The following is a 27,963-nucleotide window of genomic DNA, read 5'->3' on the forward strand; positions in this document are numbered from 1 at the left end:
TAACATGACCATTCAAAACTTTGCGGACTTGACATAAACATTTAGGTGGCTGATATCCAAGACTTACCTTAAGTACCCTCTCGTCTTTGGCATTAAAAGGAATCTTGAGTAAGTTCTGAACCCTTGATGGTTTGGTGGGTCATCTTGGATGACTCCGTTCTCTAGCAGCTTTTTTATTTCTAATGCTACAGCTTTCCTTTGAAAGAGTCAAACATTGTCAATTTTCTGTTTTAACAGGGTTGAATAAAGAAAGGGAATGTAATAGTTTCTGGTAATTATTGTCCACACCCAGACATCTTTGGTGATGGATGTCCAAGTTTCTGGATGTAGAAACAAGCACCCATGACTGCTTCCAGAGTGCAGACATTGGGCAACCATACAGGAATGCTGATAAGGCTTTACAGAGAAGGGACCCTGGAAGCCTTGGTTCTGTAGACCTCCTCTACCAGTAGAATTCCTCATTTGCCTGGGGGAGATCTACCTCCAGAAAAATCCCAAGAAAACCCTTGGGACTACTAGAACCATCAAAAGAGGCATTTATGGAAGATGTCTTAAAATCCTCCAGAAAAATCTCACAAACTCATACAAGATTGCCTCCTTACAGTGATGCTTGTACATGTGGCTTTCAAAACATCCTCCACAGCGCTGGGTATGAGACACATGGAGGCATTCAAAAAGGAATGAAGGGTAGCCAGCTGTAAATTCATGGATTTCCTGTCTTCCGCAGACATGGTTCTATAGAGAGACTTGGACAGCTCCTTTGTCATGTCTCTCTGAAATCTAGTTATATGTTCCAAATAATTCAGTGACCTTTACACAAAAGTAGTTAAAATGTAAGCTTGGTTCCCAAATCAGTCCAATACCATTGACTGTCTGTTGAGGGGGTGGACAGATGAGCTCTCTTCAGTGAGCTCCTTCTTGCTGGCTGCTACTACTACCATGGCATGCACTGATGGTTCCTTGCTCCAGTGAGGGTGGTCTTTAGGAGCAATGAGGTACTTATCTGGCTTCCTGGGAATTGGTTTTGCAACATCAGGTTCCTTTGATGCCTGGTGAGTGATCAAGTCCACCATCTCATCCACCAGGGGAACCACTGAGGCAGTAGCTGAGCCAGAAACAAAAGCCTTGAGGAACACAGATTCCTTCTGAGAAGGAGCTTCAGAAGACCAACTTCTTTTCTGTCTCAGAAATTTGATAATCTCTCCGAAAGAGATGTCCTCAAGTGGTGATATGGGGGAACCCTTCCCCTTCATTGAAATCAACGCCTTCAGTGAAAGACTCCAGAGCGTAGTCTACATGCCTCCTTTTGCACGTGTATTTTTGAGGAGCCTCTAGAGGAGATGCTCTGGAGACCATATAGAAGACTATTTGGTGTTCTAAATGAGGACTGTCTCAAGGCTAGTCTGACCAGCTGTCCTGATGGAATATAATATTTAGGATCAGGACTCAGGCCTACCAGCTGCATAACTCAAGAAACTAAGAGGGATACAGATGTCCAGTCTCTGGCATTGAAGAGAGCTTTCTTAACTGCCATAAAAGCAGAGGCCAAGGGGGAAACCAAAATCACCTGGTAGGAGCTGAAACTGCCACATCCTGGCAACCAAGGGGACTAACAACCCTGCTCCAAGTGGGATCAGAGAAGATGTCAGAGTTGAAGATGTTCACATCTTCAGATCCAACTCGAACAAGCCAGTTGAACATCTCAGATCTAGAATCCATGAAACCGGAGGTTGGTTTAGAGTAGGAGTAAGCACTGGTAGGGGATAGAGGTCATAGCTTATGGGTCTGATGGGAAACAGAGCCAGGAGAACTCCTAGATGAATTTTGATCCTGAGAAATTTTCCTGAGAAATTTTCTCATAATTTTATCAACATCTGCTTCTATCAAGATTCTGGTAGACCTTAGAGAAGAAGAAATGGTGGGTGGTCTGGAAGGCTTCAGCAAAGGCCTTTTTTGAAGAAAAGAATAGTGGAGTCTTGGCAAAAAATCATGGCTCCACCAGAGGAGGAGTCTTGAAGCAAGCTCTGAAGAAGTTGTCAGATTGAAAGACTTGGGCATTTTTGAAGTCAGAGATGAAGATGGCAAGGAAAAAGGATAGCAGTCAGTGGATCCCTTTTTTGCCTCTTTGCCCTTTTCCTTGGGTCTATCACTCTTGTCCCTTCTGTGTTTCTCTGAAGATTTCTTCCCAGATGGGGACACTCCAGAGACAGAAGAAGAAGATTTTGAGGACTTTCCTGCAGGCAACTAACCCTTAAGGATCAACTTATTCTGATGTTCAGTGATGGCTAGTTGTCCACATGCCGTTCAAATTGAACAGTCCTCTTCAAGATGGCAGTTACCAAACAATAAATGCACTTAAGGTGTGCATCAGAATTTGAAAACTTGGGACTACAAGCCACACATTTCTTAAAACCAACTGATTTATTCAACATAATTCCAACCTAAAAAAGACAAACTTCACAAACTCTACCAACAATGGTACAATTTCAAAACACTGTGTGAAGAGATACCAATGATGGTAGTTTACTAGTAACTAGTTAAAGGAAGGGGACAGTGGAACAGGCAACAAATTCATGAAAAGATAGATGACAGTTAAAAACAATAAGATTTTTCTCAAAGATAAGAACAAGAAATACTAATTATAATAATAATAATTACAATAATACAACCAAGAGAGTACCAAAAGAGTATCACTAAGGAAAATCTTATCTTAAGGCAAGCCTGAGCCAGTGAATAATGTCTGTACTCAACGAGTGACAAACAAGAGCTATGGTAATGTTGGAGACAAGAGAGGATTGTGGGTAAGGGGAGGAGCCTGAGCTACAGACCTAAAGTCTGGATAAGTGGTTGAAGTCAGATCCAAGGTCAGATCTGAGACCTACCACTTGAGGAACAAACATCAGATCAAATTGTTAGGAACCCAAGAATCTGCATTACAAACTGAGTCTTCTATGTAGCTATGTTGTTTTTTTCTGAACTTAGCAAAGATACATTTCTATACAGCATGCAATGCTACTAAATATTTTGAAGGTATTTTATCTGTGGATATGAGTGCAGAAGCTCATATTCTTGTGACATTGTTCTCAGAAGTAACAGTTATAAGTCAATTCTCTGACTAATGTTCTGTAGACTGCCATATGTGGTAAGGATCGAGGAGGGTGGGACTTGTTATCCCTCCAGAGACTTCAATTAATAGTATAATTTGTTGCTGTTGATCCAGGTTAAGGTCACTCAGCCATTTTCCTTGTTTTTCTCCCTGATTCTTGTCATAGCATGAGCCTCACACTGCACCATTTCAAATAAACCTCTACATGCACTTACCCTCCATGTGGTGGAAGGTAGTAAGAGCTTCTGGAATAGAGCTCCTGATCACACAACCAATCTGCCCTACTGAACAATGTTAACAGAGAAAAGGAGAGGAGCTGCAGTTAGACTGCTGTGTTACACTGGATGATTATACATACAAGCTCAGTTCACATAGCAAAAGTGAAAATAAATAGTCTGACTGTGACTAGTGTGACCCAAGTTCAGTTAATGGCCTAGTAGTAGATGAATAAGGCAGGGGGAAGTGAATATGTAAACAACTATGTTTCACAAAGTACTTTCTAGCTGAAGAACACAACTGATCTACATCTAAACATTTAATTTCTGCCAATGTAATTATAAATTCATCATCTGCATTATAAAGAGAAATGAGCTCTTATTTTGTCTGATCTCAAAGGGAATACTCAATAATATTAGGAGTAAATAGTCCACTTAAAACGACCAAGGCTCCAACCATAGGCAGAAAGTTGTAAGTAAATCCAGTAGTAATTAAAAAAAAACAGCTTTATTTTCTTCCAAACAGCAAAATTCTAAAGGTTAGCGCTTTCGTGGTTGTATCACATCACTTCATCAGGCCATAAAAAGCTGTTAAAAACATGTATTAATATAGGATTTCTTAAAAACAATCCTCCTATCACTGCACTACACCAATTAATAGCTTAAAGAAACATGGGCATGTATAAATATTTACTAAGACACCATATAAATATAAGATACAAAATATATCTTTATGCATATAAATGTAAATGACTACAATCAAATGCAGTGCCCTAAAAAATAGATGAATTGTGTTGCTTAACAGTTTGCATATACACCTTCATGTATGTAAAATATGCATAAAGATATATTTTGTATCTTATATTTATATGGTGTTTTAGTAAATATTTGTATATTTGTTCGTAAGATAAGTAGAGCAATATTTATTTATTAGCAAAAGTATGTAAGCATAAATTTATACATGCCCATGTTTCTTTAAGCTATTAACTGGTGTTTTTTATGGTCTGATGAAGTGGTGTGATACAACCACGAAAGCGCTAACCTTTAGAATTTTGCTGTTTGGAAGAAAATAAAGCTGTTTTTTTTTAAATTACTACTGGATTCGGTTACTACTTTCTGCCTATGGTTGGAGCCTTGGTCGTTTTAAGTGGACTATTTATTCTGTGGTGTTGGCTTTACGCTCCATTTACACAGCAAGCAACTCATTTTGTGAATATTAGGAGTAAGAAAAGTAACATTTTAAAATGCATGATAAAAAAAATTTCTTAGCAAGCCATGTGTGTGTGTGCGTGTGTGTGTGTGTGTGTGTGTGTGTGTGTGTGTGTGTGTGTGTGTGTGTGTGTTTGTGTGTGTGTGGGTGTGTGTGTGTGGGTGTGTGGTGAGGGGGGTGAATTGACTGAAGGGGAAAGAGGGTTTGATGATCACTGGGGGAGGTAAAAATGGTAAAAAAAGTGTTACTTGGAAAAGTCAATTTTTGTAGTTATTTGCTCTCCATTATTTATGGTTTAAAATTCACTTTGGAAATTCATTTTAAACAATATAGATAGCTGCAAGAAAGTTATAGACGTACCAACGATGGAAAGTAATGTTATCAGCATTATAGCTTGACATTCCATAAGCATATAAATAAGAATCATCAATTGTTGAAAAAAATGGAAATTGACAAATAATTCCATTATAACAGATACAACTTCACCTGTAAATCTGTTGTCTGTTAAATCTAATGTTGTAGACTTTGGCACTCAGGTCAAAAGACAGAATGATATTTTATAAGTACATTAATAAATGTCAAACACAAGAAGGATATTTGTTTTATTTAAGGGTAATTACATTGAAATGTACTCATCCCAGACTACATAGTTTTTATTTGATAAGCATGTTATGTCCAGTTTTGGTTGCAATAAATATACGATGAATATTCAGTTAAATATTCCGACCATAGTAGATGCTGTGACAATGAGGGGATACTGCCAGACCAGCTATCTGGAATTTTGTAAATAATTATATGTCATTGGTGAATATTGAAAGATTTGTGTAAGATGCTTGTGTTACAACTGTATTAGAACTGTATGCTATGTGTATATCAAACTGCTGGTAGAAGTGTGTGTTGAAAATGGTATGTAAAGTACTGACCTTAAAAATTTAACCACAGTGTACCCTAATGGAAAAGAACAGAAATGTACATACACTATTGCAACTGTTCAAATGTATATATTTTAACAATGGAAACTGGAATACAGAAAGTTAACTTGCAAAACTTCAGAAAAACAGCTGAAATGGCTGGGCCATAAAAAAGACGTTATCTTTCAGTTTTAGTGCAGCAAGAGACACAATGTATGTGCTGAGAAGTTTTCTGTATTGTTTTGGAAGTGTTTTATTGTTTTATGACTTCCAGGATCTGCAAAGATCTGAGGGAAAGCTCTTGTGTATGTATTTTCACAGGCAGATGCTAAGTACTGCTAGCTTTCAGCAGTGGGGTTTTACCTGGGGTAGAGTCAGATGACAAGACATGATGTCATTATGCAAGCTATCCCAGCAGTAATATTTGAGATATTAATTGAATAATTCTCTGAGAGAGACTGAGCATTCTGTATTCTGTCTTTGACCTGACAACATCAGCTAAAGGATCTATTCACCACATCTGCTCTAAGTAAGTAAGTGTACTAGGTTATAGTAATTCTCTTAGATATAGTCAGGAATATAGCAATATCAATTAGATATAGTCAGGAATATAGCAAAGCTTAGCTTAGATATTTTTCTTTATTTATTTAAGACTGTCCTGTAATGTTGTTTTAAATATTTCTTGTGATTTTGAACTCTGATGATACTGTAAATGTGTATGTTGTATTGTCTTGTTCTGTTATTATTTATTATTAAATATATTTAAACATTTCATTGTGGTTGATCTGTCTAGAAATATTTAGGTTCTGAGAATACTTCCATATTTATTTGGTGACACTGTGTAGGCCACTTCTAATAGCCTTGCTCTTCGTCAAACTACCAGTTCTATTGATAGTACCATTACACATTAAGCTTGGACACCCTTTGTTAAAGGCCTTAAAATAGCTGATAAAGAGTTGGCTGGTGGCAGTGATAACTGGCTTATAGTCTGGGCAAAAGGGGGCATAGCTAGTAAACCTCTGCCAGCCTTTCCCAGGTGTGTGTGCATGTGTAAATCAAATCTCCAAGAGTGGGAGTGTCAGCTACTTGGGCAGGGACATGAAGCACTAGTTGGACAGGGAGTATGCTGAAGGTCTTGGCTTGGTCATTCAGCTGAGATTTCAACTCTAAAGCTGTGCCAGTGGGAAGTCTTATTGGGGATCTGGGGAAAGAGGGAGAAACCAGCCCCGGACTGACTGTGGTCTCTGTGTGCTCTTAAGGGAAATTGCACTTGATGCAGGGAGCTTCATCTATAAATAATGTGCATGTACCTGTCATCTTCCCAATGTACCTCCCCCACTGGTGCCACTGGTGAGGACTAAGGCTCATTGATTACTGTGCCAGTGGTGGGACATCACAGTTGCCAGTGATAATATCGTTGGTATAACAAATTTAGAGAAGAGTAACATATCACTGAAGATTAATAAGGCCATAGCTCTGGACAATGTTATTTAATTATCAAAATGTTTTTGCAGAACTGGAAAAGGGATTTCAGGTGGACATTGAATATGTTTATTTTTCTAGTGCATTTGACAAAGTTGATTACCCAATGTTGCTTAACAAGCTTGTTACTATGGGTTTCTCTTTTCATCTTGTCAATTACATTCAGGAATAGTAACTTAATAGGTCTTGGAACATTTCCTGGGATCTTAAAGTTGGACAAAATCACATTGTTAAACAGGGTGTTTGTCAGTAGTCTATCTTGGGCACCTAACAAAATTAAGCTATACTTGATATGTACTGACTTCCACAATTTTTTTTTTTATGCTATGTTGATGAAATAAACTTGACAATATTATTTTTCAGTCTTAAAGATGCCATTTGATTACAATTATCATTAAATAAGTTATATCACTGAGCCACAGTAAAATAATATGGTTATACATGTTAATAAAACCAAAACCACGACTTTTGATAAAATTAGACATTAGTGCTGGTGAAGCACTATTCTCCTGCACCATAGCCAAATTATGGAACTCCCTCCCACCCACAATTACCTCCATACCATCATGCACCCACTTCAAAACTTTACTAAAAGCACACCTAAAAACATGCTGGCTATGCCCTTGCAACTCCCACTCTAATATCACCCACCCCATCCAACCACCACCTTTCTTTCCACTCCACTAACTACCCTGATTATAGCAAACTCAGATGCTCATAAGCCTAGTACTTATTATACAGCAGGAACTTCTTATTGTAACATTTGTTAATGTCTGTTATGTACTTCACAGATAAAGATTCTAGTTGTCTACTGATGTACTATGTTCTTCATCTGTAAATATGTTGTAAGTAATTGCTATGTAAATTGTTAATCGCTATGTAATCCAATGTAACTACTGTCTGTTTATTTCAACTGTGGAGCTTTTCTCCCTGGGCCTCCACTGAAAATTGACCTACGTCCAGTCGGACACTCCCGGTCAACAAATATAAATAAATAAATAACATTGTTAATAAAACTCTTGAGGTAGCCTCACGTTTTCATGATCTGGGTATTTTAGTGGACAATAAATTTAGTTTTAAACATACATATGGTTTATGTTTAACACATTTAAAGGCTATGGGCTAAGTCTTTAGATATATTAAATTATGGCATAGCACAGTTATGATGGACTTGTGTACAAGTTTGATTAGGGTGAAATCTGAATTTAGTGCACCACTTTGGAACATCTACATTAAGCAACAACTGCATAAAATTGAACCAAGTCAAAGACAATTCAACAAAAGGATCAGATACTGAGGGTTTGAAGTATGAATAGAGGCTGGAAACTAGGCATGTTTTTTTTGGCATACTGAAGAGTAAGCAGTGACCTGTTAATAGTTTATAGAGCATTCCATAATGAACTTTTCTTTGAGTGTTTTGGTCTTGTGGCATCAAAAATGTATAAAAAACATAGATCTTTATAAGAATAAAGCCATCACAAATTGCTTTTCACAGTGACTAGCTACACAGTGGAATATGTTCCTTTTAAGGCTTCCTCTTCAGTTGTTATCTGAACCATTTTAAATTAGTTTAGATTCATTTTTGGTAATAAATAATAAAAATATTTTTTGTAAAATTGGACAATTTGGACTTTTATCCTTTGCCCATACATGATATGATATGATATATGATATGATATAATATACATACACAAGATAAAAATAAGAATATTGGATCTGTTTTAAACTATAACTTTTTATTTAATTTACTACCTATTTTTAAATAAAATTAGAATAAGTCTAGTTACAAAATATCATTGGTGGACGCCTTCCATGAATAGTCAAGTCAAGATTACTTTAATGCTTTTAACAAAGTTCTTTACAAAGGTGATATTAGGAAAAATTAAATAACAAACAACACACAGATTTAAGATAAGCAATCCATAATGCCCAACAGGGTATGCATTACTGTGTAAATAATGCCTGCCCAGGTGTGTTCTGAGGCCTGACACTGCAGGTGGAGGGCCTGTACACGCCTTCTAGGGATGTTACTTACACAGTAACACACATCCTGGAGGGCATTATTGTGCTTATAGAATAGGCTGTCTGTAAAATTGCTGTTTTTTTACTTACTTTTTTATAACTATATTATTTTTTTATATTTTTTGATGTAAAATAGTTCCTCCTCCTAATGTTTCAAACTAGCTGTAGTATATGTAAATGGTGCTGGAGGAAGTATTTTATATCCAAAGTATAACATTTTCAAAAAATATTCAGGTATTTACTTCATTTTTTTTTTTTGGTCCCTTACTCCTAAAATGTGTGGTTTGTTCCCAATCATTGGGAATTGAAGGCACTAAGTAACAACATACATTTGAGTATCAGACTTATTTCCATCAGAAAATGCATGCTAACACAAATCCTGTTATTCAAGCAACTTTCTAATTTTATAAGAGCAATATTTAAAATCTGTTCCTATTTTTGAGCCTTTGTTCCCCCTTTATTTTACGCTTTATCCAGATTTCTTGAGTTAAGAGGTTGAGAGATATGCAAACTTCTTAACTGCTGCTGCCACTGCCCAATCTCTCTCTTTTTCTCTCTCTCACACACACGCGCATGCACACACACACACACACACACACACACACACACACACACACACACACACACACACACACACACACACACACACTTTTGCTTTCACGGACGCAAGCATGCATACACTCACACATGCACACAGAAATATAAACACACATAAATACATGCACATGTGCATACACACACATACACACACACACATACACACACACACACACACACACACACACACACACACACACACACACACACACACACACAGACAAACACGCACACACATTCTTTCTTTCTTGTATTTCTTTTAATTTTAAAATCTTCAAACAGCAAAAACGTTACTTAGCGAGTGTAAAATAATGGCTCATTTGATCTCAGTCTCATTTTCATGCACACACACACACACACACACACACACACACACACACACACACACACACACACACACACACACACACACACACTTTTCTATTTTTTTTTAATTTTACACTCACTAAACACCAAAAGTGCTACTTAGCAAGTGTAAAATAATGGTGGCCATTAGCTTTTTTTTCAGTCCGATCTCCACAGCAGCTAAATATGCTGCCATAAAACAGTGGACTCGTTTTTCAATGGGCATTACCTGTACATTAACACCCTGCTGGAGAACATTCATTCTCCAAGCAGGGTGCCAACGGACGGGTCACCCATTCTCTAAAAATCAACAATAGCATTCTGTTTTAAACTATAACTTTATATAGCCTACCACATTTTTTAAATAAAATTAGAATATTTTAGCCACTAAATATCCCTGCCTGATGCTATTATTTAACAGTCCCATCAAGCTTAATATAATATGGATCTGATGAAGCAGTATAACCTGTGAAAGCGCTCATACGTTTGTGAATAGAGAGATTTGAAGAACTAGAGCAGTTTGCTGTTTTGGGATTCACTTGTGTACTTGGAAAACTTAATACAATGCTTTTATTAAAACATTTTAAAAAGGCAATATTAAACTGAAAAACAAACAAAACAAGAATATAAACAATAGCATTATACTTAAGTTAATATTTAATCAACCAAATCAAACATAGTAACAGTCCAAAATGATGACACTGCTTAAAACTTATATCAAAACTAGAAGAATTGTTCTTAAAAGAAGGTCTTTTTAGGTATGAAAAAGTTGTAATTTTTTACTTTATGACTGAAAGATGTATAGCTATTTTGCCTTCAGTGTCACACAGTACTGTGTTTTAATGGTGGGCAGCTCTTGTTTTTTTTTTTTTGTAATTCCCACAGTCTTGAAGAAGGTCACTAGTTATGACACAGAAATAGCTGTCACTTGTAATACTAGAACGCTATAGCATACCTGACTGTGAATACAGTATATGCTATCTGCACTGAATTAGAAATACAGCATTTACTAGCTCCCATGGCTTTTGACTAATGTAAGCTTTCCAACCATCATACTTTCTCAAAAAGACATCAGCATATATCATCTTCTCAGCTGTCAAGTTATGGAATTTTCATCAAGCAGAGTTTCTGGCATAGTTTTGAAAATGTTACACAAGAATTAGCTTGGTACAGCCAGAATAGAGACATTCAGTTTTGCAAATCTCAAGTTACCTACCACTACAACTTTATACAAATCTCTTTATTTTTATTTCTTCTTTATTTCCTTTAAAAGTTAGAGTCCGTGTCTATTAGGCTTGAGTTCAATAAAGGACTAATCAGTGTTTACATGTTCACTTCTCCCAGGAAGAAATAATCTTAATACAGTGCTTAAGTTTACTGTCTTTATGGGTGATATTTCCCTTTTACCTTATAGCAGAGCTGCACTCCCATCAAAAGTTTGGTGTGATGTGTTACAGTTATGCAGCTATGCCGAGTGCCAGGCAGAAGTGTGATGCAGTAATGATCGATACTCAAACATGCGATCAGTAAACTGTTATCTTTGTGAACTGTATACTAACATAGACTTCAGTACTTCTGACAATTCCCCTAACTTGAAAGTACCACACACACATACACACAAACACAAACATACATATAGGATGTGGAATCATACCCACATCAGGGGTGCAGGGAAAAATGCTTTTACAATGTTACAGCACAACTCAGATTTTAAAGTCATGGTGAGCACTTGCTGACTTGTGATAGTACTATTTAGTATTAATCACTGCCGTGTCACCTTTCCATCATGGAGATTTAACCACTGTTCAACAACAGGGTTGCCACAGCAGTAGTGTATGCTAATATGGACTGATAAAATCTGAACCCTTTTTGTAATATGTTAGTTTTGTAGAGATTTTATTTTAATTTATTTATTTGACATTTATTAAGCAGGTTAGTCCAGCTGAGCCAGAAGCCCATTTTCAGTGGAGACCCAATGAGAAAAGCTCCATGGTAATTACATACATATACATATAAACCGAGTTATACATAGTAGTTGTAGTGAAAAATCACAACCAAGCATAACATAGGATAGACAATACAGTTTTGAAGTTTACAATTGGATGAAAGCAGCATCTTTGACTGTGTACAGTATATATTTACAACTGAGTAGCATCTTTGACTGTGTACAGTATAAATTGGACACAGCAGTGGTGCAGCAGTAGTGTTGTCGCCTCACAGCAAGAGGTTCTCCGGTTTGATTCTCGGCTGGGGTGCCTTTTGTATGGGGTCTGCATGTCCTCCCTACGTTCATGTGGGTTTCCTCCGGGTGCTCCGGTTTCCTCCCATGTTACAAAGACATACGTCTGGAGCCTTTCTCCCCAGGCCTCTGCTGAAAGTTGGCCTCATTCCAAGTCGGACTTTCATGGTTAACAAATGATAAATAAATAAATTAAATAAATAAAAATGTACAGCTAAGTCTAGGTAAATAGAGGATAGCGGAGGCATGGGTTGAAGATCACTAAGAGATTCAGCAGCAGTTAAAAACAGAATATGACACAAGAATCACACTGTTTGTAGATGAAGTGGAAGCTGAGATGTGACATCACTTAGAAAAGTAAAACTACTTATAATGGGATGAGGTAAGGTTGGGAACAATGGAAGGATTTAGATAGGTTCCTGACATGGACAGATTCGTAAGCTTATGAGGAAAAGTTTGTTTAAGCTGCCTTTTGAACTTATAGGTTTTTGGGGTGTTTCTAACTTAGGAAGGAAGTTTGTTCCAAGCTAGAGACACATTGTGGTTGTAGAGAAATTTACCTATATTTCTGATGGGTTTACATGTGCTGAGGAGTTGTTGGCCACAGCTTCTGAGAGGTCTGGTGGGGGTGCAGAATGAAACTAGTGTTGAGAGGGAGGGGCAAGTAGGTTTGTATAGGTGAAGTGGGCGATTTGTAGTTGTGCTATAAAAAGTTGGTGGGGGAATTCTGGCCATTGCAGTTGTTTCATTGCAATGCAATGGTGAGATCTATAAGGTTGGTTAGGTGCAAATTTGGCGATTTTATTATAGATTTTTTCAAGTTGTGAGATTAGGGAGGATTGTAGGTTTGTAAGGATGGGAGTGGCATAGAGTAAGCCTGGTAGAAGGAATGCACTAGAGGGAAAGTTTAGCATCAGGAGTAAGGAATTTTTTGTTACGATATAATAATACTAATTTTTGGTGAGTCTTTTTACTACACTGATGAATATGATGGTCAAATGTAAGCTGGTTATCTGTTATGGTGCAAAGAGTTTTGAATGTGGATCAGCTTTGATGATAGTATTATCTAGTGAGGAGATAGAGAAGGAAGATTTATCAGCTGAGAGTGAATTATGTAGGAAGAGTAAGAGTTTAGTTTTCTTGGAGTTTAGGATAAGCTGGCTTTCACTGAGCCATTTTTCGCTGATGTTGAAAGTGTTTTGTGCAAAAGAAAGTAGCTGAGACATATTATTAGAGGATTTGATGAGAGTTGAGTCATCTACATACTGGATAAGAGTAGAGTGGTTGTAGGTGGAGTGAAGATTTTTTTGGTAAATATATTAAATAGAAGGGGGCCTAGGATAGAGCCCTGGGGGACCCCTGTTTTTACAGGTAAGAGAGGATAGCAGGAAGTGAGCCATCGGCCAGATTGTAGTCTATCAAAAAGGTAACTGGAGAACCACTGCACGGTGGCAGAAGAGAGGTTAAGTTCAGTTAGTTTTGTTAGAAGTTTAGAGTGAGACACGGTATCAAATGCTTTGGATAGAGCAAGGAAGAGACAGTACACAAATTGGTTATTGTCTCTCGCATCAGCAGCTGTATGAGTAAAAGATAAGATGGCAGTAGCAGGGATGGGGCTAGGCCAGAAATCGTGTTGAGTAGGGGATAAGAGGTTTTCCTGTATTAGGCATTTAAGGAGTTGAGAGTGGATACACTTTTCTAGAATTTTTGAGAGAGGTGATAGGATGGCTATAGGCCAGAATTTAGAAGGGTCTGTGGAGTTACCTCCTTTATGCAGTGGTATGGTATAGAAGGACTTCCAGATGTCAGGAACTGTGCTTTCTTGAACTGATCTATTTATTAGCATATAGATGGGAAAGGCTATGGAGTCAACAGCAAGTTTGAGAAAGGGGGGTAGTTTATCAGCAGATGGGGAACAAGGTTTAAGCTTATGGAGAAGAGATTTGATGTAGGAGGTGGGAACAGGTTTAAGAGAAAGGGGTTTTGTTTATATTGGTTGAAGAGGGGGATGAGTTGGGGGGACTGCAGTTTTGCTCAGAGTGAGTTAGTTTGCAAATGGTGTTTATGAAGTAGTCATTGAGAAGGGTGTCCGTCTCTAGTGGAGAGTTGTTGGGGAAGGGGTTTGGGGTAGAGGGGTTGCCGGGGTGTAAGATATCATTGATGGCGGACCAGAGTTTTTGGGGGTTGGAGAGGTGATTGGATTGAGCTGTATTGTAAAAGTTTTTCTTGTTTTGGTAAATTTGATTTTTGGTAAGGTTTCTGATTTTCTTATAGCTCTGTGGTAGGGTTGGGGATTTAGTTTGCTGCCATGCTTTCCAGATACTATTCCTTTTGCGCATGATGGAGCGAGTCTCTTTTGTTAACCAAGGTGCATGGGTGGCTTTAATCCTAATTTTTCTTTGGGGAGCAAGTAAATCTAAGATGTTGAAAAAAGTCTGGTTAAAATCTCTCTACAGCTTCACAAAGGGGAAGGTAGTGAAGGAAGGACCAATTAATGGAAGCTAGTGTAGAGTTAAAAGAATCAGTGTTAAGTGAAGATAGTTTCCGACAGTCTCATAAAAATGGGACCTGGATATAGGACTAGAATATCTTTGGATGTGAATGGGTAGGTGATCACTAAGGGAGTCAGGCAGGGTGCGGGGGTAGTGGTAGATATTAGGGTAATTAGTGAGTATCCAGTCAAGGGTGGTACTAGTACCAGTAGTTTTATTAGTACGAGTGGGGATGTGATAAATTGTGTGAAACCATGAAGATTTATACACATATTGGGGGAGTCAGACATGAGTTTAAAACAGTCTATGTTAACACCTCCCAGAATGATGGTTTCACAGGAAATGTTGTAAATCAGCCAGGAAAGTAAGTTTTCCAGGACAGGAATGTTATTATCCGATGAGAATGTAAATCGATGCTATAGCAAACTTTTTGTGGGAGTTTAGATGACAATTTAATACAATTAGCTCAGCGGGGTGAAAGCTTGGTAGTGGTGTCTGTAAGGTGGAGAGATTAAGTAGGTTGGAGTAGAAGATTGAACACCACCATCTTTTGTTGTCTCTAATTGAAAGATGTTGTAGCCTGGGGGAAGTATTTTGTTACTAGCTATGTGTGGTTTTAGCCAAGTTTCAGTTAATGTTAAAATATGAAGAGAGTGTTGGGATATCCAGGAGTGTAATTCAGTGGTTTATTGAGAAGGCTCTGTATGTTAATTGAGAAGAGGTCTAGGGTTTTGCTAGTGGTGTGATGTGGAGTAGGCAGGGGAGTGTCTTTGATTCCTTTTTAGTATAAACAATTATCTTGCCCTTGTTTAGCTTTGGTTACTCAGGCCCAGGGTTTATTTTTTTATAGTGCACCCCCCACAGGCTACAGAGGTCTATATAATATCCTTTTAGGCTACCATCTTACCTAGCCTTGGTCAATGCAGGCCCATAGCTATGACTCATGAAGGACCCAGGTCGTACTGTGGAGGATTATCTTATGTCCTTTAGCAATGCTAAGACACTTTTGGTACAGGTTGAGATGAACTGCTCAGGAAGGGGATGCAGGAACCAAGATGATTTAACAGGCTGGAGCACCAGTACTAAGAAGGCCAATCAGCAACATAATCTGGGCAGGTGCAATGACACAGTTACAGCAATATATCAAGGCAATCCAGAGCAGACACACTTTGGTATACACATACCTGAAAGTATGTACCTTCTCAAATTAAATGAGCAGTAGTTAAAGAGTTTAACAACACGAAACATGACTTCAGACTGCCTGTGAATGTAAGATCACATGATATAGCACTGGCAGTAGCAATGTCACCCTTGAAAACAGAGAGATTTTAAACAAATACACACACACCTATATACATGACATCTCATTTACTTTAAAATAATTGTATACTATACACATTACATAGGTTGTTCAATATATTTTTACAGTTGTACTTTGTGCATTATATGATAATACACTGATATATAAGGGAAATAATCTACTTTGACTTCATTTGTGAAAATACATGTTTGACTTGTATACACTCTTGTGCAGTTTAACACACTGCTTTTTTAAACAGTCTTCCATACCCAGTACAAATTATATTTATTTAATTTATTTATTTAAGTTGGATGACCGAGGAAGTTCACTGGGCCAAGAAGAGCCCGTTTTCAGTGGAGACCTGGGGAGAAAAGCTCCACAATAATTGCAAGTTACATTTCACATGTTACAAAAGGACACAGTTCATACAGCTAATTAAACATTTACAGATAAGCTCCATGATATTTGCAATTGGCTTGTCACATTGTTACAAAAATGATAGACATAATTCAATACAGAAATTTCAACATTTACATAAAATTAATATTTTTGTTATAAACTCAATTGTAGGTTTAACATTTCAAAATATATAGCTACTAGCCATTAGTAGTTTAGACAAATATTATGGATGGAGAGGGTAATAGTATATTTGATATTGGAGAGTATAGTACAATAGATATTAGTGAGAAAATTAGTTTTTGGTAGGGGAGGGATTTTTTTGGGTGAGATGAAGTAATAGTAGAGGTAGTTGGATGAGTCAGTGCAAGGTGGAATTGGGAGGGAGGGGTTTAAGTTGGAGCGTGGCAAGGGGGTTCCCATTTGGAAGAAAGATGAGAGAGTAGCTGAGATTTGAAATTTGTATGTTTAGGTAGGTTGCGTAGGTGTGTGGGGAGAGAGTTCCACTGTTTAGCTAAGGAGTGGGACAGCAGTAGATGGCCAGGAGTTCGTGCAGGTTTGTGGATCTGAAGGAGATTTTGGTTTTTGGATCTGAGTGAGCAGTTGGGAATGTAAGGTCTTAAGGAAGTAGCGAGAGCTGGGCAGCTGGCAGGTTTAAAGGTGTGTGTGTGTGTGTGTGTGTGTGTGTGTGTGTTTGTGTGAGAGAGAGAGTGTGTTTGTGTGAGAGAGAGAGAGAGTGTGTGTGTGTGTGTGTGTGTGTGGTATTTACATACAGCAGATTGATTAGAGTGGTCCATTTGAGTAGCTTGAAGATCTGATGAAATTTTATCACATTGGGATCAGAATCAGTCAATAAACGATCTTGTTGAAAAGAACTATCACAATCAAACCATTTGATGTGTACCATGTGAAGGTGGTGATATTTTCTCAAGCTCTGAGATAACTCAACATCAGTAAGATATGGTAGCTCATTCAAATATATCCTGTCTTTTTTGTATACTTGTATATCAGGAACTCGAACAAGATAGGATCTAGAATACATTGAAGAAACAGTTAGTGTGTGTCTCACAGTTCTAGAAACTGAACTCTGAGAAATGCCAGAATCAAGATTTATCCTCTTTCCTTCATTTGTAAAAACTGAAAGATGTTTGGAATATTGTGTTAAAGTAAATCTTCTGTTGTGTTGCCTTTCCTGTAGAAGTCCAACAGCAATTTGTGTATTGTCAGACAGTATAAAGGGAAGTGTGTTAGATAGTTTAGACTTAAGATAGTTACCTAGTAATAATTGTCCTGGAGAAAAACATAGCAGACTACAATGGTTCCTTTCTGTACTTGAGAACTGACAATGTGACAACTGTGTCATATCCTGATGAGATTTTTTTCCTGTCAGGATCACTCATGCCACTTTTCCATTACTTTGAATATAAATAAAACTTGAGTTACTATGTTTGAATTACCAGTGATTTACAAAGTTGTGAAACTTCTGATTTACAAATTAAAGACCATTATCTGAAATAATTTTATCAGGAATTCACATTGATTTATGGTTAGAAATAACTTCACAGCTTCTGGAAATGTCCAGTAGTAATGTACACATAAGAACTAATGTGTATCTTTATAATGAAACAAATCAGCTCACATTTCTGACTAAGGTACACATGGAATATCATGAAGTATCTCCTCTTTTGATTCTGGTTTCTGAATGTGTTAAAGCATGTGTATGTCTGCTCCCTTTTCCTATCTCTTTAGCTATCTTAGGCCACAAAACTCAGCAGTCCTTTCTATATATTTATTTATACCTAGGTTTGACATATGGAGTAAGTTAACACAACTTCTTGCAACTGAGCAGGCATAATAACTCTGTTAACTTTGAATAATAAACCTTGAATACAAAAAGTTCATCTCAATATGGAAACTAAACATGGATGATTAGATGTAATGACTCAGCATTATCTGTTCATCCTGTCAAGATTATATCACACAGCTCAGAGTTATCCCTTGTACATGCTTTGAGCTCTTTAGTTTTGCAGCAGACATAGGTAATTGACAAAAAGTCCATAAGGACCTCTAGAACATTCTCAAATAAATCTTCTTCATACTCATGGAGATAACTGCACATCTTACAATATCAGGTTATAAGCATTAGATTGCCAAGTTTGCACTGACATTTCAAATCACATTTTTTTATAGCAGAGGCAGTAATTTATTGTGAGGTCTTTCATGATGCTTTTATAAAGATGTATCGACCATAGTTACATATCTACTAACTTACTTGCTCAAGAATTCTGGACAAAGTCAATAAAACTGGGTGGGGGGGCAAATGGCCAAAATCAAACATTTTTAAGTATTGCTCTTATAAACTTACAAAGTTGATAGGATAACAGGTTTTGCATTAGCATGCATTTTCTGAAGGGTATAAAGTATGAAACTGAAATGTTTGTAATCATTTAGTGACCGCAATCATCAATGATTTGCCAGAAGACAACACATTGTATGAGGAAGAGACCAAAAATATGAGGCAAAAATCTAAACATCCCATGAAATTCTAAACAGTTGTGAGGTATGCATAGTCTATAGTAGTTTATAGTCTGATACCAGAATAACTCTTTTACCATGATATTGCCAGAAAATTTCTGATAACCAGAAATAATGACTAACATCTTATTTTCCATTTGAGTACAGAATATTTACTCATCAGAACTCTTGATCTACGCATGCTGGCCTTACTTTCTGCAGTAACCCTACATCAAGACCTTCCTGGCTAGCATCTACCTTCAAGAATGGTGGGATATGCCACATCATATTATTTAAATGTAAGTGGCACAGTGACTATATTCATAAACATTTCAAAGCTTTACTCTTCTACACTGATCAAACGCATACTCCATCATGCTTTAATAGCTTCCTAAGTGGCACTGTTATATTTGACAAGTTAGGGAGGGACTTGGAAAGATATTGTACTAAATGTAGGAGTCACATAAGAGATTATTTATCATTATGCTTTTGCATATCTGCAATGACTTTTCCTCTATCAAAATTAGGTTTAAGCCCACCTCGTTTTAATCTTTATGAATTCCACCCATTATAAAGGACAATGAGTAAGATGCACAGATGTTAAGACAATGAACTTCTATTTCAGAATGACTGAGAGTGCAAGGTCGCATGACACAACAATCCGAGTATCACCAGCTCCCACACACCTGCATATGTAACAAGCAACTGTGAACAACAGAAAATGCATGTGCATGTATTGTAAAGGATGTTTGGGGCAGGGCAAGAACAGTTACTACAGCATAAAGTTGGCTGTATGTACATATTTGTGGGAAGGAAGAAGAGGTTTGCTACCACAGCAGGTGAAATGTGTGTGTATGTGGGGGGGGGGGTAGTACTGGCTGCCACCAGACCAGGTATGCCCTATGGGAGGGTGGGGCAGTGACTACTACAAGTAACTGGTCATGCTGAAGGAAGGGAAACAATGGTCATTGTTAGACAGGCAATGTGTAAGATGCAAAAACTAACCAAAGTTAGAATGCATGACTTTAGTCATGGGCAAGAAAGTACTGTGGTGGAAAATATGGGATAAACAGAGAGAAATTACTAATAAAATGTGTTGCTTGCTGGGGGCCGTGGTAGGCTGTGTGGGTGGGGTGTACAGTGTATTCATAATGTCTACATTATGAGCACATTCTTGTACACAGCAGTATGTAGGCTACACACCATTAGTGTTCATATGCTATGTGCCCTGCAGTCCCTGTGCTAGTCCCACTGCCATTAAAGATAAATGGTCAGCAACATCGAATATCAGTAAAATGAGCTTTTGTTTCTCTGTATGGCACTAGCAAGCTTCCACTGTTATTGGGGCAGCTGGGTCCATTAATTATGGCTGCTATTTTCTTAGTTTGCACATGCATAAACTCCCTTCCCTTAGACAAAGGGGGTTTAGGAATTCCTGTATTCCATTTGTCCTAATTTCTACTCCATTGTGCTCCAATCCCAAGAATTCTTACACAGCTCTGATCACTGCCACCCCTACTTGCAATGCTGCTATTCATTTAAAACAATATATACTCATCTAGCATGACATTATATACACTGCTACTATGTAGGTTCTCTGTTTTCTGAGCAAGTTCTACTACAATATGGTATAGCATCTAACTTTGACCATAAATCACCCCTTCTTTTTATCAACATGACATTGTTCTAAACTTACAGTTAGTACTAGCTTAATACTGGGGATGATATTAAATAATAGTAACATTTGATAAAACATCTCTTTTTGAGATAGACGAATGCAGCTAATGCAGTCACCTTATACTTACTATTACCCCAAAACAATATACATTGTATAAGGAAGCATGTACATTGAAAATAATGACCACTGAACTTATAAACTCCACCTGAATTATTTACATTTTCTCTATTCTTCCCTTTTCATTGCTCAGTAACATTATACCAGGGTAACCAGCAAGTGCTGTATTTAAATCTTTCTGTTCTAAGCTACCTTCCCTCCTCTTCTTGTAACTTCTCCTTGAAATTGACAATTTCCAACAGGATTTTCCCTAATCTTCCATTTCTTCCTAACAGTTTTCTTTGCTGCTAAGATCAGGGCCCATATCGGTTCTTGCAGATTTGAATCATACCCCATCGGTCCCCATGCCCCAGGAACAGTCTTTTCTTCATTAAGACTGTTGGTTCTCCTCATAATCTGTTTTAACATATTTTCCAATTCTGCTTTAAATTCTCATAAATCCTTGCATGCCCAATAAATGTGTACTCAGTCCTCCATCTCCAGCATTTACCACTTATCATTGCTTACTTATTCCTCAACCTTAGTGGTGTGTAAAATTACTTATGCAAACACTTCCATGTAAAAATACTAAACTTTCTTAGTGTTATTGCCTTTCTTGATAAAAGAAAACCTTCTTCCACTGTGTTTGTGTAAAATCTTTACCAGATAATTCCCCCCACTCCCATTTCTACTTTTATGATTCATCAGGAGTTTACAAAGGGGATTATATTAATCTATTTATTTTTGTCTTAAATGGATCTTGCCACATATGTTCAAGTACCATGGCTGACAAATAATGCTTCTCAGTAGCATTTTCAGGAGTAACCTAAGATTATGCCACAGAGCCTGGTTTGCCATCTTGTACATTGTTAATCATATAACTGTTTATCAGCTTGCATCACTTTTGACAGCTGTTCAGAAAACATTGCAATCTTGCTTTCTTTCCCTCTCTAACCATCTACCTAGCTATGTCTTTATTACAATTGATAACTAGGAACTTAAAGCTTGGAAGTCCCATTTTCACTGGAGTCATGGGGATAAATATATTACTGGAATAATAATACAAGTTAGTTTGCATAGCCCATTGTAGTTAGAGACACCATTGGAATAAAAATGTATTAGACTTATGATATATGCTTCTCTTACCTAGCACTCCTAAGGGATCTGCCTTTTGGTCACCTCTTTTCTTTCCTTCTTTGTTGATAACATCACCACTACATTTCACTGTTTGATATGAATAATAAGGTGCTCTACAGGCATGATTCAAGAACTGTGGGCAACCCTTATACCTCTGAGACGTCATTATTACTACAAGTTGCTTTATTCTTGATTCCTGATAACTCCAGATAGTGCCACGTTGTATAGCATAGAACCAACATTCTGTAGCGCTAATCAATGTTCATGTTTTTACAAGTCCCAGAGTGACTTTCTTACAGGTCCATATCAGAGGTGCAGGACCCAGAATAGTGCATCCCTCATGTCTCTAAAATAAGATGTAATTAAAAGAACAGTAGTTTTCAAAATATGGTCTTATAACATTAAAGTGTTTTAATGGGAGCACTGTCCTTGTTGCACCCCCTGATAAAGAAGCTGTGCACTAGTACCATGGCTGCTATATAAACTTTAGTCTGCTTTGCACACTGAAACATGAAGAATATTCAGTGAATTCAGAATGTGGGAAATTCTCTGAGGTACCATAGCCTACGACTTAATATTATTTCCCCTCATTCACACATGGAGATCTGCTAAGGATCACAGCTATACTACTTAGAAGTTCAACAGGGACCTCTGGCTTATTTTTGTTCTAGATACAGAATCCTGTCTATGTCAGTCACCCTGAATGAAAGGTTTGTCTACAATTCATGTGGCTTCCATGGTAAGTAAGCTATTCCAGAAGTAAATGTTTATATGCATTGTTTATTGAGCAAACATATTTTACAGTAAGATGAACACATGACAACAACAGCTTGCTTTTAACTCACCTTGGTGGCTAGTCAGAGTATGGATAACTTCAATTTCCTTCATATCCCAGATTATGATAGTACCATCCTGTGAACCCACTACTAGCAGATTGTGGTCTGTACTCACTTCCATTACAGAGATACCTGAAACCAGACAGAAACTATGAAAGTGTCTAGTATTCAGTAGAATTTTACATAGCTTGTATTTCATCTTTGCCCTAGGAACCTGATAAACTGGAAATAGTTATAAAGGGAAAACAACTCATTTTTAATAGTGTATTCCTGATTAACTTAAATTATTTAAAGTTACAATTTATATTTTATTAAGCACCTTCAAAGCTGTGTTTAATTATATAATGTTATACCAAAGATGGCAACCATGGCCAGTAAGAGAACAACTGAAAATTTTTCTCCTCAGAAAACGAATGTTATGTACTTGCCAAATGATCTGTGTTGTCTTGTTCCATTCATCTCAGTTTGTGGGGTTCTTTTATCTGATTGCATCCAATACAGCCTTTACCAAATCATCAGTTCCAGAGCTCTAGCTCCTCTCCCATAATACTCTGCATGCCTATCTCTCCTCAGATCGAGTTTGCTCCTTATGCAAATAGGTACAATAATAAAAGACGGTGAGGAATCAGAAGCAAAAATTACACTGAGAGGGCCTCTCTCTAGTAAGTTGTATCTGAACAGAGGAACCAGGTAGGAGTGTCATCTTTCTCCTCTGTTATTTGCATTATGTTTAGAGACATTGCCAAAGAAAATAAGGGACTCAGAAATTCAAGGATATAATTGGTATGGCAAACAAGAAAAGTTGGCTTTATTTGCAGATGATTTTATTTTGTACCTGATAAAAGTAGAAAAGGACATCTCAGTACTTTGGAACATTCTGAGAGAGATTCAGATTTTTTTGGGATATAAAATTAATGAAGACAATACAAAGGCTATAGCTGTAAACTATGTACCAACACATGAACTGGTTCACCGATTCCCATATTTATGGAGACGTGATAAAAGAAAGTATTTAGGTATATAGATTAAAAAGGAATCTGTTATGGCAGTGGCAGCTAAGGATAAGTGGGAAGAGACTAATACAAAAACTGAGAAAGTGGAAGCTCTTTTTTTTCTAGATATGGATAGCAAGATACATGCAGTGAAAATGTTTTTAGTCCCTATAGTTTTCTGTACAAGTCAGACATACTTTATCAACCAAAGCAAAATCTGTGGAGAGTGGTTACTAAAGAGTTGAAGGATTTTGTCTGGGAGGGGAAGAGGGTAAGGGTCAAGTGGGATAAGTTGATCCTTCCAGTAGAACAAGGTTGTTTAGGATTACCTGATTTGAAGATACATTTTAGAGCTACGCGGTTAAGGCTCATATAAATAACACTAGCAGAAAGCTATAACTGAAAGTGGAAAGGGATGATGATGAAGTGGGGGGAGGATTCAAGAAACAAGGAGAGAGTGTGATTTTGGATACAGATCCTTAAGAAGAATAACAACTATACAGAATGTTTTATTCATAAAGAAGCAGAAGGTATTCTAACAACTAAGCCAACATAAGAATGGAGAAAGTATATTTGACTGATAGGGATGACCGAAATTAGGGGTACAGAGAATAGACAAGAGGGAGCTGGAATTTACTGGAGAAAACTGGCAAAGGAACCAAGGCAGTGGGAACAAATATCTAGGGCAGAAAAGATAACAGAATGGGAAGAGGCCAAAAAACATTTAAACTGCAGGCTTGAGACTACCTTCCCTATCAAGGACTGATATCAAAGAGAAAGGGATAGGGGAATCCTAAGTCAAAGGCCTGCTCTGGTAGAATTTCTGGCTGAATCTAGAACTGACGAAAGTAAAACAAATGAAACTCACAAGTAATGGCAAGCCTTTATGTACACCAAGTCAAGAACGGGAAATAAACCAAAAGTTATTGTAGTTGTAGTTGAGACGTTGCTCTTCCAAAGTGTATTAAAATAAAATCCACCAAGTAATGCAAGCTGAATACTGTTACGATAAAACTAGAACTGAAGCTGCTGTTAAAAAAGGATAATTAGTAGGGCATATAAAGTATATCATAATAACCATAGGAATCAATGACAGGAGGTTAGAAAAGATTGATAGGAGAGATTGGATAAGAAATCCACAAGGAAACAATGGGGGACATGTGTGGCTCCCAAATATGCAACAAAGTCTAGAAAATTTAGGATTTTTGCTTGGAAGTGTTTTTATTCCCCAAGCAGATTCCAAATAATTTTTCCTCAGGTAGATGGAAAATGTTGGAGGTTTGATGGGGAAGAAAGAGGTAACTGAAAATATATGTTCTGAGTGTGTAATGAGTTTGCAGATTTAAAAAAAAAATTCCTGCAGAGTACTGTTAGAAATACTGGGTGAGGAAATGGGTGTCACTAAGGAAGTGCTTTTTTTGAGATGGGATACAGGATCTGAGTTGTCTAAACATAATACCTTCTTAAGATTATTTCTGGTGGCTGCCAAAAAAGCAATTACTAGACAATGGAAATCAAAGTCTGAAATGACTGTACGTGAAGTACTGAATATTTAACAGAGATAAAAAAAACTGGAAGTCGGATCTTTAGAAAATGGTAGGATCAAATTGCATAGAAAAAAATGGAAATTGTGGAAACAATGCATGCCAAATAATGTTTTGCAGGAGGAGTGAAGTTTAAGGGAAGCCAGGAATTGAGTGATTTATGTAATATTGTGTTGACGATAATTGTATAAAAGAAATGACCAGTGGTTCCAACAAGTCCTCCGTCAGGTCCGTAAAGCCTCTCATAAGGTGACAGTTTGGAAGTGGGAATAGTGAGAGGGAAGTTTGAGACAGATGGAAGAAGACAACGCAGATCTATCGTTATGGTAAGTACCGGACTTTTGTGTCCAGTGTTGTCTTTTCCATCCATCTCATCCCCAGCAGGTCTAATGGGTGGGTCTAAGAGAGAACATTCCATAACATATAGAGACAATGGCAGATCTAGGCCTGGACTGAATGTCTAGTTTGTAATGGGAAACAAAGGTGTGAGTGCTTGACCATACTGCCAAACTCTCATCCAAAGAAATACTACTAAACAATGCTGTAAAAGTGGCAACTGCCCTGGCGGAGTGGGCCTTAGGTTTGCAGGGAAGTGAAAGACCTTTGTTTAAGTAAAAAATAGAAATACAGTTGGACAGCCATCTGGACTGGGACACCTTAGAGACAGGTTTTCCCAGTTTAGATTTGGAAAAGAAAACAAATAACTGATCAGACTTTTGAAATGTTTAGTCTTTTTCAAGTAGAACCTGAGGTGGCAATGAACACCTAGACAATGAAGCATGTTCTCCCCTTTGTTATTAAAATTAGAAAAGAAAACAGAAGACTGAATAGACTAATTCAAATAAGATTTCAGGGCCACTTTAGGAAGAAAGGATGGGTAGGGTGTAAAGAAACCCGAGCCTTGTGAAAAAGTATATAGGGAAGTAGATTGGATAGTACTCTTCTGGCTGAAGTGATAGACACCAAAAAGAGTGTTTTCCAAGAAAGGAAAGTTAAATCAATGGTGGCTGAAGGTTCAAAAAGGGCAGTAGTCAAAGCTTGTAAAACAATGGGAAGATCCCATGGAGGAACAAGGTCCCTAACCATGGGTCCAAGTAGGAAGGTACCTTTCAGACAGGCTTCTCAGAGTTGCCAGGGGAATTTGCCCTTGAGCAATATGAAAATTTGAAATGACCACCAGTTGAACCTTGATGGTGGAGTAAGTAGACCCAGAATAAGAAAAGCCAGCTAAGAAATTCAGTAAGAAATCTAGATAAGCTGAAAAGGGGTCTAGGCATTTAGAAACAACCCATTAGGAAAAGCTTTTTCATTTGCTAGAATACACTTTTTAGTGGAAGGTTTCAGAGAAGTTGAAAGGACGTGTGTGTACAACTTGCTTGGAAAGCTTACGATCTCTGGCCATGACTGGAACTGGAAGAACCAGGAGGTTAGCTTGAGGGGCTTTAGGTTCAGGTGAGACTGACCCAAACGGTGATAAATAAGACCCGTAATCAGGTTCAGTACCCAGGGAAGTACCCAGGGCAGGTGTTTTAGATGAGGCCACAGAAAGGGAAACCATACTTGTCATGGCCAAAAGGGAGCAATGAGGATGACCATCACTCTGCAATGTGCAGCTTTCTGTAGAAACTTGGTGATTAGGGGAGTCATGGGAAGAGGCATGCAGGAGCCCAGGATGCCAAGCATGTAGAAGATCGTCCTTCAATGTCTGTCCCTTTGGAGGGACCAGGGCAAAGTAGCTGCTGAATTTGATATTGAGAGTGGCAAAGAGCTCAAAACAAGGATGTCCCCAGTGGCTGAAGATCTGAGCTGTCATTGAAGGGCTGCAGTACCACTCGGGAAGCATTAAATGCTTCTGCTAAGACAGTCCACATTTAAGTTGTATATCCCTAGAGTGTGTGCTGCTATCAGAAAGAATTGAGAGAACATCACCCATTGCCAAACCCTCTTAGCCTCTCTACACAGGGGGTAGGACCACGTTCCCCTTTTTTATTTGTTTGTTTATATAACAGATCACGGTCATAGTGTCTGTTTGTCTGTCTATCACACCATTGGGGAGAGAGTCCTGAAAGGCCTACAATGTGAGGAAGATTGCTATCATATCCAATACATTGATGTGAAGGTGGGCCTCTGAAGAAGGCCATGTACCCTTCGAGAATGCCCTCCCACCCCAGGAAGGAAACATCTGTGGTAACCATGGCAGTGGACTGAGAAACAACAAAAAGACAACCTATTACAACTTGATCCATTGTCAAGCATCAGGAGATGTGATGTCAACAGATATCTGTCAAGCAAACAGGGAAATCCAAAGGGTGCACTGTCAAGGACCATTGGAACGCTCATGAAAAAACTGGTCAAGGAACCAAGGGGATGGCTGCAGCCATATGGCCTAAGAGACATAGCAGAAGATAAGCAGGTAAGTTTGAAGAGCTAAAACCTGACTTTCTTGTATTTGGATCAAATTCAGGTATGAAAAAGGAAGCCTGGCAATCTGCCTGTGGGTATCCAGATGGCATCTGATGAAGTTCAGATTTTAAAGAAGCTCTTGGTTTGATTTATCAATGCTGACAGTGATCATGAAGGACAGGCACCAATGAAGAAAGAATTCCTTAGCTTGAATCAATAATGCTCTTGACGTCACTATGAGTTGCCAGTTGTCCAGGTAGAAAAGACATGAAATCTCTGCAGCCAGAGCCAGGCTGCTGCCACCACCATGCAGTTGGTGAACCTATGGTGAGACCAATGGGCAGAGCTTGTAACTGATAATGACTGGCTCCCAGCCTAAAGTGCAAGAACCTCCTGGAATGCCCTGCTATCTTGATATGGATTCCTGAGAAGAGGTAATATGGATTGC

General features: G+C 37.9%; 1 protein-coding gene across 1 annotated transcript in view; it reads right to left on the reverse strand.

Annotated features, from left to right (window-relative positions):
- The window catches only part of NWD1 (NACHT and WD repeat domain containing 1), a 1,242,814-nt gene that overhangs the window by 178,729 nt on the left and 1,036,122 nt on the right, over positions 1 to 27,963 (reverse strand). Inside the window, exon 10 of the mRNA XM_044090721.1 lies at positions 22,586 to 22,708. Coding sequence (XP_043946656.1) covers positions 22,586 to 22,708 — 123 coding nt within the window. The remainder of the gene's footprint in view (positions 1 to 22,585; positions 22,709 to 27,963) is intronic.

Source organism: Protopterus annectens, chromosome 13.part0, assembly GCF_019279795.1.
Source record: "Protopterus annectens isolate FY-2018-M chromosome 13.part0, PAN1.0, whole genome shotgun sequence".
Taxonomy (NCBI): domain Eukaryota; kingdom Metazoa; phylum Chordata; order Ceratodontiformes; family Protopteridae; genus Protopterus; species Protopterus annectens.